The 23,550-nt window shown below is 34.6% G+C and overlaps 1 protein-coding gene across 1 annotated transcript in view; it reads left to right on the plus strand.

Annotated features, from left to right (window-relative positions):
* Positions 1–23,550, plus strand: part of Antxr2 (ANTXR cell adhesion molecule 2) — a 135,206-nt gene that overhangs the window by 12,899 nt on the left and 98,757 nt on the right. The window contains exons 4-10 of the mRNA XM_015499160.2: positions 748–829; positions 1,282–1,389; positions 1,552–1,620; positions 2,393–2,473; positions 16,782–16,842; positions 19,277–19,375; positions 20,961–21,030. Of these exons, the coding sequence (XP_015354646.1) occupies positions 748–829; positions 1,282–1,389; positions 1,552–1,620; positions 2,393–2,473; positions 16,782–16,842; positions 19,277–19,375; positions 20,961–21,030 (570 nt within the window). The remainder of the gene's footprint in view (positions 1–747; positions 830–1,281; positions 1,390–1,551; positions 1,621–2,392; positions 2,474–16,781; positions 16,843–19,276; positions 19,376–20,960; positions 21,031–23,550) is intronic.

The following is a 23,550-nucleotide window of genomic DNA, read 5'->3' on the forward strand; positions in this document are numbered from 1 at the left end:
AATAATATTGTAGTCATACTTGTTTCGACATACTCCATTGAGACAGTGAATTAGTCATGATAAAAAAGGTTATTCTTTGTTTTTTCATTTTTTTCATTCATATTGCCTCTCCCAAGAATCCATTACCTTCTCATTCATTCATTCATTCATTAAGTATATATTAAGTACTTATTATATCCAAGAGAATGTGATGGTATATGAATGTGCAAAAAGCTGCCAGAAAAGCTAATAAATTATGAGACTTAAGACTGGGACATTGAAGTAGAAAAATGTTAATTTCCATATGTAAGGGCTAAGTAATGTGTTTTAGGAATTTTCAGATAATAAAGAGGTTTCCCCACTTTCAGGGAGGTGGGGTGAGTGTTTCAGAAATATTTTTTTCCACTGAAGTTGAACTATTTAATCCTTGTATTTTTGTGGGTGATAGAAAGCATCTTTTACTCCTTAGCATTTAATAAAACAAACATGATTGAAGGTATCTGTTCTTAGCTCAAAATGCCCAAGATATACTCAGATATTTTTCAGGATATTTTTAGTACTTTAACTTTTCATGGTTAAAAAATGAAAATTATTAAATGCTTACTGAAATGACAGCATGAAGTGCTCTCTGTTTGCAAAGCCCATGTCCATTCCTCTACTTCTTACTGCAGAAGCCTAGTTGCAGTACTTTCATGTTATTCAAGAAGTATTTATTGTGGCGTTTGCTCATTTTTGCATTGTTTAATATTATAATACATTTTTTTCCAGAGACAAAATCAATAAAGGTTTGGAAGATTTAAAAAGTGTTAGTCCAGTGGGAGAGACATATATCCATGAAGGACTAAAGCTAGTAAGTCACTTCACACTTGAATCTATGGAAGAGAATGCTTTCTTATTCTGTAATGAAATACAATTATCTAGCAAGGCTCAAAAAACTGTTATATACTTATCTTTAAAATGCTTTTAGTTATTCTAGAGATGAGTCTGGTAGAAAGCATTATTTACTGTAGTGATAAGAAAAGTTTGGATGCATTTTGTCTATTAAGGAATTTCCCATTTTCTTTTGTGGTCATAATTCAGATTATTCACCTATAACTAAAAACCTTTGTCATTTAAACCCAATACTAACTACTCTTTAATGTGAATATGTATATATTTCAAATAAAATAGTTACAATATCCTCCTTTATGCGCTAGTCAGTAATATTTTTACTTTGTCAGACTTACAAATTTAGCTTGATGGAACATACTGGTTAAAAGTTAAAATTAAAATGTGAGTTGGATAATTATTCTTCATTTTCAGGCGAATGAACAAATTCAGAAAGCAGGAGGCTCAAAAACCTCCAGTATCATAATTGCTCTGACAGATGGTAAGTTGGACGGTCTGGTGCCATCATATGCGGAGAAAGAGGTGAGTATTGAACTGAAACTGTTCTTTACACCCCACTGCTGTGCCTGGCTGTGTGTTTCTGCATGTGTAGATGGATATTGAGTAACTCTGTATCTCTCTGTCTCTGTCTCTCCCCCCTCCCTCTTTCCTCTCCTCTCTATTCCTCATTTTTTTCCTCCTTAGGCAAAGATATCCAGGTCACTTGGTGCTAATGTTTATTGCGTTGGTGTCCTTGATTTTGAACAAGCTCAGGTGAGTTAAAACAGTTCTGCAAAATTTAAATCCCATAATTCCTTAAGGATAGGGGAACAAATTTTTTTCACTAATGACTTCTTACAAAGGTTTTTTATAAAATGGTTTATGTCTTGAGTGCTGCCTTCATAATGTCAGAATTTTGATAGGTTTTGTTACTGAAAACAAAATTCTAAATAAGTATTTGAACATTATTTGGTTGGAGGAAATAATACAAGACAAACATTTGTACTAAAATTATGTGAATATCCCTTCAATTAAAATGACAAGATTATTAGTCTTATTTATAATTATTATTTTGGTTTAAATTTTGACTCTTAGGGGTGCAGGAATTTGGAAATTCCATTTGAAAATCTTTAATAATTTTTCTTAAAAAACTAATTTTTTTTCAAGAAGTTTTTTTTGAGGGTTTAGGTACTACATTTTTTTTTTCCCTCACAAAATCATTTTATGTTCAAATTCTTGCTTGAGTATAGCTTAGATTCCTGAGTCTCCTGCCATTAACAGCTGTTAGAACTCTGTGTTGTTGTAAAATTGCAACTTGAGGCTGTGTCACGGGGCTGAGACTGACCTCAGTTATTTCATACATTTGGAGGAACACAAATCTTATCACCTTCAGTTTACAGGCCACACTGGTGAATGAATCCTGAAGAGTAACTTTTCAGACATACATAACTAAAACTTAAAATTTACATGTAAGTTTAACATAAGTTTATAAAGAATTGTCTGTCTCAACCATCTCTTAAGTAAGCTTTTCTCTTTTTTTCTAAAGCTCGAAAGAATTGCCGATTCCAAGGAACAAGTTTTCCCTGTCAAAGGTGGATTTCAGGCTCTTAAAGGAATCATCAATTCTGTGAGTCTATCTCTGGAGGGAGATGGGCAGGAAGGACTGATCATTGTACATACATTTTAAACTAATAAGAAATAATCTTAGTGTCTAGTGCAGGTGGCCATGATGGAGAAGAAAGAGCATAAGAAAGAGATTTGCTTGCTCTTCCACTCTTCCACAGTGTAATTCTAAAAATCTGGATTTGTTTGCAAGTGAGATTTGACACTAATTCTTGCATGGTTGGGCTCTGAGAACCCCAGCCTGTGATCTCTATTTTAGATACTTCTACCCTTTTTAAGCATGGAGTTAACCGTCTTGCTATCTCGAGGTTTTTTTTTCTTTCTTTCTTTTAGATAGACTTTATAGGACAAATGTAAAATGAAAAATTTGGATTGGAATGTGTGATTACTCTGCCTTCCAACTATGGCATTTCTTAGCTGTATGTCAGGCATCTTGAACCAGTGGCTGAGTATTTGACTGCAGTTGTTGTTCTTTCCATTTAAATGATGAATCCTCTCCCTATAGCACATAATATTTCTGTTTGGGATTCAGTTGAGCTGCTCTGGTGGTGGTTAGGATCCGGGCTCTCCTCGACAGCGTATGGGAAGGGAGTGATGAAATGCACCACGAAGATCCTGGGTTTTCACAGCTGAGGTTTATGTTTCGTTTTACTGCCTTTTGCTAGAAGCACTAGGGAAAGTTGCTATTAAGTATTTATGATATTTTGGTAAACACCATCCTAAAATGGAAGTGAATAATATATATTCCCTAAGCAAAAGCTTTTCCTTTAATCTTTAGGCATTTGTAAAAGGAAAGAAAAAGTGTCTAACATTTGGTTCTGGCATTTAAAATTTCTCTTAAAGATCATGTTTTTTAGAAACACAGAAATTTATTGGTTTTTGTTTTAGTAGCATGTATTTTTTTTTTTAAATGACCTTTTTAGAGGAAACAGAATTTGGTTCAATCTCATGTCAGTGGACAAACCAAATGTAAATGCAGAATGGAACAGAGATATAATTAGTTTAGGAGTTTATTTATATAATATTGTGTTTGGTTTGTAGAAAAAATTAGTAAATAATTTCATAGTTGGATTCAGGGTAAATATCAACAGAAACAATATAAATACAGGAAAAGAGATAATGCAAAAAGGGAGGATAATTTGACCCCCTCAACAAAAAGGTCAGTGGGTTGTATGTTTAATAGAATTTTATTGTACTTGAGGATTTGCAATTATTTTTATAATTATACTGGGAAGGAAAAAAGATTTCTCTGGGTTATTCCCTTTGAAATCTTTTTTTCTCTACATAAAAGGTTTAATTTAGAATTCTCCAGATGACCGACTAGCTTTTCCAAACCCTACTTTTATGGGTTATAACTATAGATTTTCCCCTGTAATAGATTAATAGTTGACTACCAGAGGAAATTTTTGATTTTTTATTTTTGTCTATTTGTGCTGGGCAAGGAGGTCGCAAGCCTATAATCCCAGCAGCTCTGGAGGCCAAGGCAGGAGGATTGTGAGTTCAAAGGCATCCTCAACAATTTAGGGAGGCCCTAAGCAATTTAGCGAGATCCCGTCCCAAAATAAAAATAAAAAAGGCCGGGGATGTGGCTCAGTGACTGATTAAGCACTCCTGTGTTCAATCCCCAGTACCAAAAAACAAAGAAATAAATAAAAAAAATAAAAATAAACAAAATGTTTATTTGTTAAATTGCGTTTTTCTGTTTGTATTGAGGAAACTTCAGAAGGTAATTTCTAAGTATAATACAGTCCTGCTGGATTGAAGTTCTTGATAAACATTAGCTTGAATAAGTTGTGCTAAAATAATTAGCAGGAAACTGGAAAGATTTGCATTATTCTAGGTACACTGCCAACAAAGTTTCATGTTAACATAGTTAAACACTAGCTATTTTGTCCCCAAAAGAGGAATACCACGTCCATAGGACAGCCTGCCTCTGGGGAAATCGCTGGCAATACCTGGCAAAGGTGGCAGGTGGAAAAAGGAGTCATTATAACTTTTATAACCAACCTAGATCTCAGCAATGGTTGATATTTTTTTTTTAATTAGTGTTATGAAACCTTGGGATTTTCATCCACTATGTAGAAATTTGAAGCAATTCAAATACTTCATCTCTTTTCAAGGGAAGAGATTGGTTCACCTTTAATAATATACAAAAGTAGAATTCTGCCTAAATTTGAATTATATTTTATAGTCACATATTATTTAAAAATATTTATTTGATATTTAGAATAATATAGCACATTTATCACAGGATAAGGACAAAGAGAATAAAATATCCCTTTATTCTTTATGGCTTATCAAGATAATAGATGAAATTGTACTATGAAATATATTTACATAAAGCTAAACAAATGGAAAAAAATCGTAAAACTTAGGTTTTTCAGATGTCACTATGAAGGTAGAATATTAGCTAAATTCATGGATAAATTCTTTTTCCTGCTGGATATTATTTAAATACATCTGGCCTCCTAAACTGTCAGAATGTTAACTTACTTGAAGTTGATCTTTGAAAAAAATTCATACAAGTTTTCTTTATTTTTTGTTCTGATCCCCCAAATCCAGTGACTTGGATGGACTTGTGCCCTTAAAGACCAAGATGTCATATATTGTTGAGATATTGTGTGTCAAGAATTAATTTTTAATCAGCAAAGACAGTAGTTTCAGTTTTGAAGACTTTCTTCAATGCAGTTAAAAGGAATAAACACTGTAGTAGTTCTTTCACAACTTAAAAATCAAGAGACGGAAAAAGACCTTTGTTATGAATATGCTGCATATTAACAATTTAGTATCTTTTTAAAAAATTTATTTGATTCAAAAAATCGTTTAAGCATTCTATTTTAATTTTTTAGAAAGTGTACTGTTTCAACATTTTTAGATTGCTCTTCAGGCAGACATGATATGTAACATTCTTTGGAATATTGGCATAATTTTTTATTATAACTAGCTCTATGAAGGTTTATAATTCATTACCATCTCAAGTAGATACTATTCAGAATATTTCTTTTATTTCTCCCTTCTTTCCTCAACTTAGTTTTTCATTGAACTCATTTAATAAATTAATAAATTAATAAACCCTCCTTTTTCTTAAGGCATTGTGTTAGGCATGGAAGAAGGAACACATACTTAAATAAGTCAAACTCTATACTGCAACAGGGTTTAAAATAGTGATGATGAGATGTTTGGAATATCCCCTGCAAAATTTATTAGGTAATATGGGGATTTAGAGGAGGGAAATTTTAGTGAGTCACCCCATGGGATAAAAAACAATCTTAGAATGGAATTGTGTTAAATGTCAATGTGGCATATAAATTGACGTAAAGAGGATTGGTTTGGTTACATAAAGTTATAGAAACCTTTTCATGGGATTTGAACTGGACTCTAGTAATTGGAGTAGATATAATTTAAAAAAAGGAACTTCAAGAACAACCTGTGCTGAGGGGTTTGAAGGATACATGTCGACAGGTAGTCTGGACTCAGATTACAGAGACCTTCACATCCTTGAATGGGGAATTAGCACTCATTTTAAAAATAATCAGGAAAACATGGAAGACAAGAGCCTGGGATTTATATGATGTCCATGAGGATTTAGGAAGAATATTCTTATAATAATGAATGGGATGGTTTGCATCCTATAGTTATAAATCTCTTGCATTTGTCCTTATAAAACACGGAAAAAGATAATAACCTCATGTGCAGATAATATGAGGTTGGAAATAGGAAGCTCTGGGTATGAATCTCTGTCACTGCACAGCCCTGTGACATGGAATAGGTCCTACAATGTACTTTCTGAGTTCTAAAATTCTCAACAAATGGTAATAATGAGTTCTATTTCACTGATTATTTTAATTAAATGAAATAATGATTAAGAATGACCTAGATCAGAAGAGCTGGACTTCATAATATTTGGTAGGAAGCTAAGAATGGCAGGAAGCCAGGATCATGTAACCTGGGGCTATTGGTCCTTCTGTAAGACCATCCACAGGGAGAAATGGCCAGCAATCTATATGATCAATGTCATGGGTATAAAAGGATATGATGGTAGAATGTAAGAGGCTCAGTTTCAGAGGGTGGGTCATAACAAGGTTTTCTAGATGGTGTAGGTACCCAGTGTCCTTAGGCTATGGGATCAGGACCCCATCAATCAGGGGAACATGATTCAGTATTCCTATAACAAAGTTATGTATAATTTTAGGACCCCATATTCAAAAAAGAGCCCCAGTTCATGGGGGAGGCAGTGTGTGCTAGTTAGAATTCGGTGTAGAAACCCTGTTGTTAAAGGGGAAACAGTATTCCCAGTAAGTTATAGTTCCTGAGAGCTTATCCTAGGCTCTGGGATTCCAGGTCTTTCAAAAAGGAAACTAGGTCAAAGAGCTAATTATGGAAATACTTAATAAACTCTCTGCCCATATCAAAAATATGTCAGGAACAGGGTGGGGCTGAACCTGCATGTATAAAAAAATCTTTGTCTCATGCTGAACCAGGCTCAGGCATATGGCAAATATTAGCTGGCACTTATTAGTTTTTGTTAATGATTACTATGATGGCAGTGACACTGAAAATAAAACAATAAATTTGGGGAAGCATTAAAAATTAAAACCTGAGAGTGCACTGGATTATAGGATTAAAGAGACAGAGCAGGGAGTCAAATGTAAGAGGCATTGTGTGCCTGTGAATAACTAGAGTGAAAGCTATTTTTACAGAGGGGGCAGGGATGTCACTGGCAAAATGGAAGAGGTCAGTGGGCAGAGAGAGAAGTCAAATTGAGCTTGAGAAAAAAAAAATCCCAGTGGGGGATGTAGGTAATTGGAGAACCAGTGAACTATCAAGGTTAGAAGTCATTGCGCCATCTCTTGTCCTTTCTCCCCTCCCATTGCCCACAAACACAAACACACAATTTTCTGTTTTTCTCTTCAGAATTATCTTTAAAATCTTAGAATTTTTTTTAAGTCCTTTTGATTTCTTGGGAAGAGAATTGCAGGACTTACGTTTTAAATATATAATATATAAATATAGAATAAAATTTTATTTGAACTAGTAAAGGTCAGACTAACATGTGGATACCCCATGGGTTCTAGTTCAGTGTTTTATACTGTAGTGCTATGAAAGAAAACGTTAAAAAAAAATCCACAGATGGGTGAATAATATGGAAAGAGTAAAAATCAAAATGCTCTGAGGAAACTCCTTCTCTTTTATTTTCTAAAAGCAGGGCCATGGGATGTTTCACTACTTGGAATTACCTTCACAATTTTTGTTTTTAATAAGAGTCCCTCAGAAAATATTAAAAAGAAAGAAATGAATCTGTTGTGAAGCTGGCTTTATAAACAACCCTGGTCCAAGAGAATTAAGTACACTAGATTCTAAGGGAAGGCAGTTAATGCCAGAGTTTCTAAGTTCATAATGGGAAAGTATACAAGCATGAACAGGAAGAGAATGATCACATGTAGGACATTTAAATAGCAATGTATTAGATTTTTTTTAAAGGGGAAATGTGCAATGTATATTTCTTTTTTTTTTTTTTTTGGATTTGTTTAAATTTATTACTAGGTATTTTATGCTTTCATATCCTTGTTTAAATTTATTTTATTTTTTTTTTTACTTTCAACAATTCTTTTTTTTAAAATTTTTTTATTGTTGGTTGTTCAAAACATTACATAGTTCTTGATATATCATATTTCACACTTTGATTCAAGTGGGTTATGTGGCTCAGTGGTAGAGCACTCGCCTAGCAATGTATATTTCAAAAGGTAACTTCATCACAGTGTTAGAAATATAAGCTCCCTTAAACATTTGGATATAATTGTTTTTCTCAGTGAAGTCCATTGTTATTGTTGTGGTTTTGTTTGAAAAGCACTAAGAAAGGTGTCTAAAACTATGTTATATGGAATGAGAAGTGACTGCAACCTCCTTTTCTCTACTGGCAAATCATTTTCATAGAAGAGGGTACCTAATAAATACTTAGCTTAAGTGATTTTAGCAGGCTCTGCTAAGAACGTTGTTGACTGCTTAGTTATGGAAACCTCTCTTGATAAAATCCTAGTTTCATGAAAAACCTAAAGCCTGAGCAACTGTAAAGATACAGTCACAGCAGCACGCTTGGAAGTTGGGGGATCCGTTTCTTGCTACAGCGGTGTGTGGCAGGAGCCATCCTAGAAGGAACCTGGGACTTCTTCTCTCCCAGCTTCCAATCGCCTTCCCATCTCCTCCCCATTCACAACCTCTGGGACCATCTTCTTGCCCACATTCTGCTTCCAGGACCAGCCAATTTCCTGTTTGTTTTTTAAAGTGGTTAGCAACTGATTTTGGACCAACCACCACTTCGCAGATTTGTCAGAATTATTACACCCTTCAGCGAGGTGGAGGCTGTGGTCACCCGCATGGTCAGTTTGCTCCTGCGGTCCTCCCCACCTACATCTCTGACAGCTATCTCACCCAAATTGTGGCTCTGGAGGGCGTGGGCCGCTGCTTCTGCGAGTTAGCCCAGGAGAAGCACCTGGGCGCAAGGGTCTCCTGAAGATGCTCCACCTTCCAGGAGGTGCAGAAGCCTTCTCAGGATGACTGGGTGAAACCTAGACACCTTGGAAGCCGTGGTGCCTGTTTGGTTGGATCTTTGTGCTTTCATTCTTGCTGGCACAGACTCCCATCACTGTGACATCCTGGAGAACCACTTCCTGGACGAGGAGGTGAAGCTCCTCCAGAAAACGGGCCACCACCTGAGTAACTTCCACTGCGTGACGGACCAGGCAGAGAATGTGTCTTTGGAAGCTTTATTCTCAATAGGATTAGGCAGCTGGGGCCCAGCGTCCCTTGACGCATCCTCTGCATCTCCTGGCATGAGGGCTTTGGCCTGAGCCATTCATTCCAGTCCTGGGAAGCTTTTTAACTTCCTTGGAGTCCTTCCCAAGCGTTGGACCAAATGAAAATAAAGAGAAAACAAACAAACAACAACAAAAACAAAAACAAAGTAAAGGTGTATCACAGGAAGAAAAGAAACCAAAACTGATAATACTTAATCAAAATTGGAAATCAATTTTCAGAACTCTTGTTAAAAAAAAAAATCTAAAATGTGAAGATTATTCTAACTTCTCTTTTCTAAGGATCTTTAGTACTAAATGTGGATACATCATCATAGCACCTTCCAGGTTAATAAGATAAGAGTTGGAACTGTATTCACCCCATCCCTGATTTTCTTACCCCACTAATTCCTAATATTGGGTAAGTAGCCATTGCTTAATTCATATTTATCAGTGAATGAATAAACAAAAACCAAGCACATTTTTGAAAATATTTTAATGTTTTTATAATAAAGTTATGGAATATTTGAGCATTACCACTATATTAGTTTTTATTTTTATTTTTATTTTTTATTACAAGTCACAGAAGCACAGTTACTACTGGTTTACGGAAAAATAAAAGTAAAGAAAGAAAGGGACTGACCTCTTCAACTAGATAGTCCAGAGAGGGAAACTGCCTGAGGGATAGCTGGATCCAGGGAAGCAACCATGTTCATAGGATCTTTTCTCTTAGTAAATTTTGACTATGATTCTATTTATTTGATTCTCTTCTATTTAGAGGAGTACTAGAGAATGAAAACTGCAAAAGGCTTCAGACTCATATGGTCCCCAGTCAGTAAGCCCTTTGAAAAGTGAGCACTGTTGACTCATTGCATTAGTATCTAAGGTCCCAGATAAGTACTCTGAGTAACTCAGTTGTGCCATGTGCTCATTCTTCCACCAATCATGTCAACATTATCTGGATTAGTTTGAGTAATATTCCCACCCAATGACAAAGGGGCAAAGATAGAAAAAGAGAGGAAAGCATATGATTGATAGCCTCTCCTGGAGTGAGGAACAGCTTCTCCAATAGAGGAGGCAGTGTTCATGGAAGACCGAGGATAAAATTGTTCTGGGTAGGAAAAAAAATTAATAGCTATTACAGTTCACCATAACAGTCAAACACATTTTAAATATTTTCCACTATATTCTAGGACACCCCGTTCCTTCTAGATTCTGTTTATCTAAAAAATAAAAATGATCAATTTTCTTTAAATTGTTCATTTTATTGACTGATCTTTTATAATTTTGTCTTGACATTCATGGTCCAATACTCTATTAACATTTGCATGAAAGTGTTATTTAATAACATCATTCTTTTTTTTATTTGGTTGGAATTATAGTTGAAGGAAATCAAATCCACTTTGAATAAATTGTTATAGTTTTGTGATATTTTGTGAGAAAACTAAACTGATGTTATATAGACCTAACTGAATGCCAAATTTTTATTTGTGAACAATAAACTGTTGTGCTGCAAGGCAACAACCTTATAGAAGCTCAGCAGATCTTGAAAGCAGAGTCAGTTGAATAGAAGGACAAGGAAAAAATGGAAAGGAGAGACAATGGTTAAAATTTATGACCAAATGTACCATAAAGAATAAATTATAATGAGAAAATGTATGATTTCTCACTTTTCCCCCAAAGATTATGATTTCTAATTTCCTGCAAAGGCATTTATTGAGCACTGACTAGGTTTAAGACACTTTGGCTGGGCTACAAAGATGGACATGGTCCCTAGAGTTTTCTGGGACTTTATAAATTTTAGGCATATATGCTTCTATAATTAATAGAAGAACTGATTAAACTTTTATTTTTGTCAAAATATTTTATTTGCCATTTGCTTTGGATTTCTGAAAAATGAAATGAAACAAATATAGACAGAATGCTTGCCAGGATGCTTGTGTTTTAGTTAATAAAACAAGAGAGTGGGCAATTATGAGTAATATGAAATAATATATACACTGCAGGAAAAAATGTTATTACTCAATTTCTTTAGGATCCGAAACAAACAGTGCATTTATTCTTACTTTATCTCATAATTTCAAAGCACTTTTTGTAGAAAGCCTATTGATTCATTAAGCTACTATTAAATGAGTATTTCAATGTATTAACCAAATAAAAGAAAAAGTATCAACAGATAAACTTTTATTTTAGATCACAATCAATTTTTGGCATTGTCCATGTTGTAGTGAAAAAGGAAGACCTGCTAAAATAATTTGTTATAAGAACTGCAGTTGTGAGATGCAGAGGAACTTAAATGTCATTTGGCTTTGTTTGTTTGTTTAATATGGGCATATATTCACCAACAGTATAATTAGAACTAAGTATGTGTTTGGTTTTGACTTCAGAAGAGTAAAACACAATTGCTTACGTCTTAGAGTTCTTCTCCAGACTTCCTGGAGCAAAGTTGGTTTAGAAGTTTGTCACTCGTGCTTTTATTACTTGCTTACTTACAAAGGAAGAGAATCCTTATTTAGAAGTGGGCCTGAGTGATGCATGCTGTGTTGAGCAACCCATATTTTGAAGCTTCAGGCATTTTTAAAGGATGAACTCAACCAAAACACATGCTTATAGCTAACAGTTGTTTTTAGTTGAAGTATTACCTCTTAGAGAAAAATATATTTGGATGGGAAGTTTGGCAGCCATAGAGAAAATATAAATCACATGTCTGAATATCAAGAGCTAAAAGAAAGATAAGAAAAAAATACGAGAAACATCTTTTCCAAATGTAATAGCTACTTATTTTATGCACATGGATGGCCAATTACTAAAGTTTAATTTTATCGGGACCTTTAAAACCAGTGCTGCTCAGTGATTTTTCCTTATGAGATAAACTTGGAATCTTTTAGACTTGGGATGCACTCTTGTAGTGCTTAAAGCTACTAAATGAGTCAGAAGAATGAAATGCTTGCTTTTTTAGACTTCATTATTATCATTGCTGATATTTTCTGATAAACTCTATGTCATAAAAATAAGCAGTTTCTATCTGTTAAGGACATACCTAGGATGTTGGTATATTTCTGTAATGATCCTTCATTGATAGTGTTGTATACCCAAAGTTAGTATTAGGTGTCTATTTAGAATTTTCATAGAGCTGTAAAAATTTTGAAGAAGCTTGGGTAGCATATGTGCATTTATATGTAAGGAAATAATCTGTTTTGGGGAAAATCCTTATTATTTATAATTGATGTTAAAAAATAACAGAGGAAACCATTCAATGGAATATAATACCATTATCACCCACCTTTTAAAAAAAGTTTTTATTTTTTGTCTGTGGTGCTGGGGATTGAATCAGGGCTTTGCACATGCTAGGCAAGTGCTCTACCTCTGAGCTAAAGCACAGTTCTACCCCTAACTTCCTTAGCATCAAGCAGTCAAGCAGTCAAGCAGTCAAGCAGTAGTGCTCCTAGACACTGAAAGGCTTGCCTGGTTTACAAGGCATGGTTTGGCTCTTGGGCATCTCTCTAGCTTCATCTCTTAGCAAGCCCTGTGCTCCTCAACTTCAACTTTCTTCCCTTAGTACTTCAGCTTGTTTGCACCTTTTGCTGTCACTGGAATGCACCTCTCATACCCTCCCAGTTCACTTAGGCTTTAGAGTCCAGCAAATTCAGTCAGGTTTGTTTGTTTGCAGTGCTGGGGACTAAATCCAGGGCCTTGCAGATGCTTGGCATGTACTCTACCTCTGAGCTACATTCCCGGCTCCCTCTTTTCTTATTGAAGTATATTATCACTTCAAAGTCTTTCTTTCGGTTTGAGATTTCACCTTATGAGTATGATGAAGGTGTTTATTTGATTACAGTTTTTCTTCCCGATATACTAGGAGTACCCTAAAGACACTGTGCATGCTAGAGATGTAATTCAGTGTAAAGTGCTTGCCTAGAATGTACAAAGCTCTGGGTTTGATTCCTAAGATGGAAAGCAGGGATGGAAAACACAGTACCTATGCCCTTTGCTACTGCAGCCATAGCACCAAACCGGATGCTGGACACATAAACATGCAATAAATAATTCTGAGTGAGTGACATCCAGCTCAGTATTGAAAGGAGTTGTTGGATAGAGAATGGACAGCTCAGGAGAGAGATTTCTGTGTCAGAAATAAAGATTTTGGGGGTCACTATGAAGTCAGATGAGTGAATGGGCTCTCCCAAGCAGTGTGTGGGTTAAAGACAGATTTGTTTTTAACACAAGGTAAACAGTAATGTGGTTCATGGTCATGTCAAAAAGATGCTGGGGGCTGTCTCTGTTCAGCTGTGCTCTCAGGTTGATTCTCACTCTGGGTCCTGGAGCCCATTCACCCAAAGGTGGAGATAGATCCACCTTTCTACCTTCTTATGTATCCTATCTAAGACAAGCCCCCCATTTTTTTCTTTGTTTTATACAATAAAGAACTTTAATTTATGCTTTTTTCATGTTGCTTATATTATTTCTTTTTCTGTTTTGTTTACTGCTTTTGCACCTGGTTCAATGCCTTATGGGTACTATTGATTAACAAAATTTGAAATAATTAAAATCAGTTTTCTTTTCATTGTGTGTAATTGAAAAAGTGGTTCAATTAATTCAAGGAGCCCTTCATTAAGCTCTGCATTTTTTGTTTTTGTTTTTGTTTTTTACATGCTTGACTGTTCAGTGTTAGACATTCCATTTTGTTTTACTTATAGTCAGAGTGCTCACACTTTTTATTAAGACAGCTTTACATTTTTCTCTCTCTTCTTCCTTCCTGGTGCTAGATGGAAAAAAGGACCTTAATTGAGCATGCAAGGCAAACACTTCACCCATGAACTTTATTCCTAGTTCCACACTTACTTTTCAATCAAATTCAATAAATGTTAACTGAGCAGTTGATATTTATAACATATGTTTTCTATACATTTTATATCAGACTGATTTTTAAATATGTGCTAATACTATTCATTAAGAAAGTATTTATTTATTTTTTTCTGGAATAAGTTTTCATATAGGTCCTTCCCATTGCCATTTAAAAACCAGGAAAAAATAGGAAGTTTTAAATCTGTCTTGGCTTATGTTGGTTGTAGATAGTTTTTGTTTGTTTGTTTGTTTCTTTGTTTTGTTTTTCTAAACTGGATACTTGATCTTCAGATCATGAGGTTGGCTTCTACATATTTCTTCCAAGTTGAGCATAAACTTCAAGGATACCATAGGTCCTTAATAATATCTTGATTCCATTATCATATCTTTATTTATTCCTTGTTAACTTTTTGTCTCAGATATAGCCCAACTATAAGTGTTTGCAGTGAAAACCCATGTTATCCTAAATGCCAGAGCAAAAGAGCTATAGTTATATCAATTGTGTGCACTTTTATGCCATAATAGTATGGCTTTTGCTTCTTGTATGCCCACATTTGTTATTATAGAATGTGTTCATTATGTAAACTTGTTCAGGAACATAGAAAATTTCTATCAAACATGACTCTCTATATATTTTAAAATCTTTAATAAAGAAGAAATCAGTCAAGGTTCTCACAAAACTCATACCATCTCATGTTGTCAGATTTTTTTTTTTTATGCTATGGATAGTTCCTTGGCAGTATCATCACTTTCTCTGGTTATTAATCAGTAATCATAAAGACCTGATTGTGATCCAATAGAGAAGTAAGATAAGAAAATTCTTTGTAATTAATGGAATTCTCAGAACTGGGCCTGTGACTTAGGCATGGTTCTCCAATCCCCCACAGACTTGCCAGTTCTTGTTTCAGAGGGCATGTGTGCCACTTGTCTAATATAGAAGTTTGGTCTATGGTGAACCCCTGAAACCTGACCACATTATAATAGTGGTCCAGTCAATCCAAATTAATTTGGAACATGCTTGGATTGTGCAGGGTGAAACACCATTCTGATACTTCATTTGAGTTGGGCTTCAGAGAAGGGACAGCAGTGGGCTCTCCTTTGATCTCTTGCCAAACGTGTAATCTCACAGGCCAGTAGGCAGAGCCATCACATCTAGCTCCTAACGCTGCATCCGGCCTTGCTGCTAACCAAAAACTAACCCATAGGGGAGGCATAAACATAATATACATTATATTCTATAATTGTGTATTGTAGGATCCTTATTTGATTAAAATAAAACCAGATGAGCATGAGTAAAGTAGGTGCTGCCTATTAATTTTCTGATACCATAAAATCAATACTGACCCCCCATCAGGCAAAAACAAGATGGCAAATCACATCTCCTGCTTAATAATCTTGACATGTTTTCTATTTTATTATTTTATTCTACCCCTTCTCTCTTGCCAAATGAAAAAATTCCACGAAGTTAGTGTTTATAATGCTCACTGAACTATTGAGAATATTCTGATTATTGAATTGTACAAATAATGCATTGAAATTTTATACAACACATTAACCTTTAGTAGTCCTCAAATCTTGTATCCACAAGTGTGTTGGATGTATTTCTCACACATACACACTTACTACGTGTGTTTCCTTATCTCTAAGGCCTGGATCACAAAGTGAATAGTTCTGTTCACTGAAAATAATCATTAAATGTACAAACGTTGCCCCCTTCTCAGAGATGCATCTTCAGCAATGAGAATTCCATTCTTCAACAGTTGATTTTAGGTGCTGAAAATGTGTATTTCTTTGTTTATTAATGAAAGCACGGAAAGCATTTTCATTTCCTGCTGCAGTCCTTCCTTCCTGTTCTAGTTATGAGCATGCAATGCTAAAACCCACTGCACATCATCTGCCTTCAACTTGCATCGAGAAAGGAATGCCACTCAAAGATCATCTGGAATTCATCTGACTTTGATAATGAAGTGCAGAGCGGTTCTAAAAATAAAGGCAGGATTGTGGTGACCATTAGGAGCAGCTTATTTCATCATTGTTTTTCAGTTGTAGCCTTGTGCCTTGTATGGTAGTTTCTATTTCTACAAGCTGAGAGAGCCATTCTATTCCAGTGGTTTGGGAATGCTTTAATACAGAGCCTTACAGAGCCTGTGTTTTTGAGAACAATATCTGGCTCATACAAGGAGTCTGTGTTCTGCAAGTGTAATGTTTCATGCACATGAGGAGAATTAGCACCCGTCGGAATTGAGCCAGAGAAATGGACTGGAAATGCTACTGTCAAATAAAGAAGTGCTTATTTATTGATGTTACATTGAACTTATAAATAGAAAACATGTCAACGTTATTAAGCAGGAGATGTGGTTTGCCATCTTGTTTTTGTCTGATGGGGGGTCAGTATTGATTTTATGGTCAAAGGAAATTAAAGGCAGCACCTACTTTACTTGTGCTCGTCTGGTTTTATTTTGATCAAATAAGGATCTTGCAATATATGATTATAGAATATACCTGGAGAGACAATGCAGAAGTTTCCTAGGGGCTTTGGTGGCTGTGAATGTAATACTTAATTGATTTTCACCTATTGAATTAAGGAGAGGACCTCAAAGTCCTTAGTAATCTTATAATTCACTCTGGATGTTATTATTTAGTTCTACAGTTTGGTTTTCTTTTCTTCTTCTTTAGATACTAGCTCAGTCATGTACTGAAATCCTGGAATTGAGGCCCTCAAGTGTCTGTGTGGGGGGTAAGTGTTTGGAATTTAAAAATACCATGTTAAGAAATTGTATTTTTTTTCTAGCTAAAATATATGATTTGAAACTCTTGTTGGAAGAGAATGGCAAAATTAACTTTTTTGGCATCTTTTTTGTGTAAGAATTTTTAAATAATTCCTTGAAATATTTCTATTTTAAATTCAAATTTTTAAGATTGGAGTGTTATTTTAAATAATGAGCATATTGTGTGACAGGCTTTTAGAATCTTCTGTATATTTAGTTCACGTTGAGACCTTTTCTATGGCAAATAAAATAAAATATGAAATCTTTTCTTTTATCTGATTATACAAACACTCTCTGTATACTTTGAGCTCTCTGCTTTGATGGCCTGGCCAAAGTACAGTGTCTGCCATCTCAAGGCACATAAGGAAGTGACTTGTGAGGGGAAGGAAGGAAGCAGGTGGTTTCATCAGCTGGTACTCTGAGCACACTCAGGTTTCACATCTCCCAGCCTTTTTGGCCTAGAGAAGGTCTGATTCTAGAAGAGGAAATATATTGAGGCTGGTGCTAGGATTGAGAAATATATCAAGTAATTTACCACAGAACCTCCCAGTTCACTGGGCATGGTCATAATTAAACTCTGCATCTCTAGAATTCCTAATGAATGATCATTGAGATGTTTGATATGATTAGTGCATCCAAATACCCCAAAGCAGGTATATATTTTGTAAGGGTATAGATTAATAAATTCCTAAAGATAACATAGAAAATTTAATGAAAAAGTAATATTGAAATGATAACTGTTCTTTATTGCTCTCCTACTTTTTGCTGGATTCAGTGTTCTTTGGATGTATACTTTTACCTACTTCCCATAAGTACAATTTTAACAGTTTTATAATCCATGATTTGCAAATGGAGAAACTGAGCAGAGACAGGTCCAGTATTTACCATTAGTAAACATTCTATTAAATCTTTATTTGACAATGCCCAGACTATTACTGAGTCACATTTTAAGTTTTACCTGTACTTTATGTATTTATTAATTTTTTGAGACAGGGGCTCACTATGTTGCCCAGGCTGGCCTCAACTTTGCAATTCTCCTGCCTCAGGCTCCCAAGTAGCTGGGATTATATACACTTGCCAGTATGCCCAGATACCTGTTTCTCATTGTAACCTATCAGTAAAATTTCTTCACTGAATGAAGAATGATCTGGCAGATTTTGCTTCCATATTTAATAACTATATGTGCATTGGATTATGATAGAAAAAGTTTGGGAAGACTGGGAGTGTAAAGTGAATTAAAATGGAGATGAAGCCTGAAGAATCCCTAAAACAAAGACAGTTAGGACTCCCAAGTAAACTTAGCTTGATTTGCAAATTGAAGCAAAACTTAACTTGAGCTCTTTCTTGTAAGTGCATGTACTAATGAAAAACAGAAGCTAAGCTCAACCACTCAAAAGCAACCAACAAATTTATAATTATATAAGTAGGGACTTTCCACTGGGATAGACCAAATAAGGCACTGTATAACTGCAACCAACCAGATGTTTTCTTTGCTTTACTTCTGCGTCCAGCCTATATCAACTTCCCCTTTTGGTCTTTTAATGAAGTTCCTAAACCACTTCTGACTTGGAATTGCAGTTTATTGTAGTTTGCTCAGATAAACCCTTTAACATTTTATTGTGCCTTTTTAATTAGAGTTAGTCATTGTTAAAATAGTTAATAACACCATCTTGTAGTCTAGTAGCAAACATTTATTGCCTAGCAATATATTTGGTCTTTGAGCTTTTCTTTTAGTATAGTCTTTCACGCTCTAACATTTATTTCTTGTTCCCGCTATAGAGAAAGGGTACAAGAAGTTAAATCAACTCATAGTCCCTGGCCTAGATTATTTGTAACCTAAAAATACATAACTTCTGAGGAATTATAAATATGTAAGCAATAGAAAATGAAACCAGGATTAGTGAGGTAAAGAAGCTGTTAAAGAAAAGCTCTGTATGAGAGAGAGGCAGATTAAAGAAAATAGTACACATGACTTTTCTAAGAACCATAGAACATGAACAATTAATTAATTTTCTCTACAGATCCAAACCTTAATACCTAAAAGTGGAGAAAAATAAGGAGGCTTCTTTCTTGTATTTTTATAAGAATACAGATGGGGAAATTTTGTCTGGTATTCGGAAATGAATGTTACAATTTAATACTAATACTTTGGTCACTATTTGAAAATACTTTATTAGAAAATAAAATAATGCATTCCTAAGTGGTGGTGAGCAGTGTCTTCTATAGATTTACCTAGAGGGCCAAAGAAAGAAAGCACAGTTGGAAGGATAAGGTTTTATGTCTTCATTATTATAGGTTAACTGAAGGGTATGAATAAATTTATCTATGCACCTTGATTTATTTAAAGTAAAATCTTTAATTTAAAGCAATGATTAAAATGTTCATTTTTCCTTTTACTTCTAGAGGAATTTCAGATTGTTCTGAATGGAAGAGGCTTCATGTTGGGGAGTCGGAATGGCAGTGTCCTCTGTACCTACACTGTCAATGAAACATACACCATGAGTAGGTCTTCAGAAATCACAATGTGACTTTAACTTCTGCACAGCACATGCACTTTGAGTGTTTCCCTCTTTTCTTCAGACTAAAATCAGCTATGCTATAGTTTTTAACCAGAGAGAAAAGAAATGAAATCTCTATGATAATATAGATAATATGTTCATAATTCAGTAAATGCTGGGCACTGTCCTAAGTAGCCTCATTATTCAGATGAGGATTAAAATAACTTACCCATAGTGAAATAACCAATAATGAGCAGAGCTAATATCTGAACCCAGTTTTCATCACTAGTCTCTATGGACTAACCACATAGACTATCTGATTGAATTGCTTCTTTTCCTAGACATTGGACAATCTTGCCTAAAAATGTAATTATCTTGTTACCTGACTACTACTCTATGCCTTTTAAAATTTTTTTGTCACTTGTTTTCTTTATCTAACTTTCCATAAATTTGTCAATTTCTTGAAGATAGATATTTCACCTTATAGATATTTTTATCTCCAATGCTCACCCAGCATCATTTGTCAATGATTATTATATTAAATGGATCTCAGTTTTTTGAGCAGCTTTTGGCCTCTAGGAAAATGTATTTCCTCATTGATGATTATATTGTCTTCCAAAAATTTATGTTGGGAGGCAGACTCTGTAACTCTATAATTCTAAACCCTGGTAGAGTTATTTTTGAAAGACTCATCCACGATTTTGCTATTTAGCTGATGGTGTTAAACACTAATTAGTACGGCTTTGGCCACACACACAGTAATTGTTCAGTAGTGTTTGCTGAATTAAAGTGGTGAGGATCTCAGTATGATACATGCCATAATTAATTCCTCTATTTCCTATTAATATCATGATTCTGGTAAGGCACAACAGTGCTCATAACAAACTCTTCATAATAGGATTTAATAAATTCAGTAGTCATTTGTATATAAGTGGTAGCTTTACCTTCTGTTTGTATATTTGAGATGATTATATTATAAACTTATTTTTCACTTAGCTACATAAGACTTAGTTTATTAAATTCTCAATCAGACAAGGTGGAGTTGAAATTGTATTTTCAACATTCACATTCTAGAAGATCCATTTGAATATGTAACTTCTCTGAATATTTCTAGTGCAGATCATTTTCTCATATATTATTAAAATTACAAGGGCAGTTTAAACACATTGCTTAGTAAAATATTAAATGTAGCTATTTTGTTAAACTTGTGGAATAAGTTAATTTTCCACTAGACATTTATTTTCCTTTCCCCATCTTTCTGAATTCTGCTTTCAAAAAAACACATTCTTAAAAATCTAATATATGAAGCAGGAAAGATGATTTTTTTATAGTATCTGTAATTGTATGTGAGTTACAATTGTATTTTTTTAGTCTAAGTAAAAATCTATTTATGAGTTATCAAAACTCTATATCAATGAGGTATATAATCTTTTTCCATTTCTAATCTCTTTTCTTCTTTCATTAGTTTTTAATGCTACTATACCTCATATTTCACACCTAAACTCTTAATTTTGAAATACTCTTTATTTTATTAATGAAACTATGTGAGATGCAGAAAACTATTAATTCAATGACATTTTATTTTTCAGGTGTAAAACCAGTAAGTGTGCAGCTTAATTCTATGCTTTGTCCTGCACCTATCCTGAATAAAGCTGGAGAGTAAGTACTTCATTAATTAAAAAAAATTAGCAACTGATTGTTATAAAATAATGACAAGTATGTATTAGTAGTTTATTGTATCTTTTTAATGCACAGAATGAGCATTAAACAGTAACCCTAAACTATCTACTCTTTAGTACTTCTGCTGTACTTTTAATACTTGAAAATGCTAATGCTTGTTTTATCTTGTTTCTAATATTGACTAAAAGGTTCTATAAATATTTTTCTGAATGGGCTTGAAAATTATTGTCAGAGTCTGTAGATAATCAGAGCCACAACAATTATTTTGAATTTTAGGATATTTAATTTAACACACATCCGCCGTTACAGATGTCCAAAGTAAGATTCTGAGTGCTTATTATACAATTTAATAAATATTACAGTTAAAGAACAATTGGGCCATAATTATTATGGTGCATTCAGAACTAGGCAATATTTGTACATTTTTATTAATTTGTGATTTAGTTTGTGTCTCATTTCTGGTAAGGTCTATATGCATATCTCTTCAAGTGGCAGTAAACCAAAATGATAGCTGTTTTTAAGGAATATTTAGTTTGCAAGAAGGGTTTTTAGGGCTGGGGATGTGGCTCAAGCGGTAGCACGCTCGCCTGGCATGCGTGCAGCCCGGGTTCGATCCTCAGCACCACATACAAACAAAGATGTTGTGCCTGCCGAAAACTAAAAAATAAATAAATAAATAATTTTTTTTTTTTTTAAAAAAGAAGGGTTTTTATTTGAGTCATCTATGTACAAAAAATTTAAGTAGAGACTTAGTTTATCTGTTTGTGAGTGCAAATAGTTCAAATGTCTTCTAGTCTAATAGCAGTGGATATAAGTGTTTAGGATAGTGATTAGGATACAGTTTTCTAGGATTAATTTATACTGATCTTTTACTGAGAACAGAGAATAATTATACAAAGCCACAACCTAAAGTCTGGATTAATGTTCAGAGAGTGATCTTGTTTTACCCTAGCACCTTACCTGACACCTGACACAGAGTAGAATCAACAAGTCTTAGTTGGATGAAAAATGAATGATTTTTTTTCTCAAATATTTTGGTTTACAATAAATACAAATATCTAAAAGAGGTCATTTGATTACTGGGGGAAGAGCCTATATCAAGTAGGAGAAAAATGATAAAAATTCTAGTTTTGAAGGGAGGATATACCATTTAAAAGAGTAGAACACTCTCATTTTAATAATAGTGAATATTCAAGGAAGGCAGCTCAATTTCTTCTCCCAAGTAGTTATAAAATGCAATATGCTTGTTCTGTCCCAGGCATTGAATTTTTTTCCCCTAGAATTTGCCTTGGGGGACAGTCTCCTTTTGAATATAGTGCCAATAGAGGCTACTGATATTCCTTAATGATTTGTAAAGAGGCTAAATACACTGGAGATATAATTAAAAAAAATCACATACAGCACGATAAATATCAGATATGAGAAATCAACATTTGTTTAGCTTATGATATAATATTTCATCTGAGAATATTTTGGGATAAAAATCCATCTAAAAGAATTGCTTTTCCCCTTTTTGGGGGGTGAGTATCAAGCACAGGATACCACTGGGGCCATCTTGGAAGGTTTTATTTGTTCATGTATTGGGTATTTGGGAACATCATTTCTTGTCCTGTTTAGTATACTGCAAGTAATTTAGTTCTTTCCCTTTGTCTTGAATTTTCTTCAGACATTTTTGTAGGTGATGGGCTCTTGTGAGATTGGATTAAAATCAACACAAACTAAAACAGTTTAGCCTTGTAAGGTGACTGATACTTAATATGTTTGCCTAATTAGCTTTTGGCTAAGGATTCAAACCCATTAAATAGCTAGTTAGTCTATGTTTCAAATAAACACATCTGGCCCAACAATGAGTGAAGGTTTTTCCTGTGTGAGGGTGACAGATGTGGTGATGGTTCCCCCTGTTCTGTCACTTAAATAATTAACAGCACACTGGTAAAGTAACCCTAGACAGACAGCCTCAAAGCCAGATGCATGGTCTCAGAGCTAGCTTCGTGGACATGTGCCTCATCTCATTAGCCTGCTCTATCAGTTGCTTTGCTTTCTTATCTTTATGCTACATCCTGAATTGCTTTTTTTTTTTTTTTAATGAGAGAGAGAGATGAGAGAGTAATTTTTCAATTATTTATTTTCTAGTTTTCGGCAGACACAACATCTTTCGATTGTATGTGGTGTTGAGGATCGAACCCGGGCCGCACGCATGCCAGGCGAGCGCGCTACCGCTTGGCAGCCACCATCCCCAGCCCTGAATTGCTTTTTTATTTAGAGACAAGGTTTTGCATAGTTGCTTAGGGCCTTTGCTAAGGTGCTGAGGCTGGCCTTGAATCTGCAATCCTCCTGCCTCAAGCTCCGGAGTCTCACTGGTATATTCTTGACTTCCATCAATACAGAAGAAAGTCTAACATGTAAAACATGTAGGGAGGGATCTAACTTGACAGACCTACCTCAGGTCCTCAGTATCACTCGTAGAGTGGTCGGCGTCTCTCAAGGCACACAGGGGAT

This window comes from Marmota marmota, unplaced genomic scaffold (genome assembly GCF_001458135.2).
Source record: "Marmota marmota marmota unplaced genomic scaffold, marMar, whole genome shotgun sequence".
Lineage (NCBI taxonomy): Eukaryota > Metazoa > Chordata > Mammalia > Rodentia > Sciuridae > Marmota > Marmota marmota.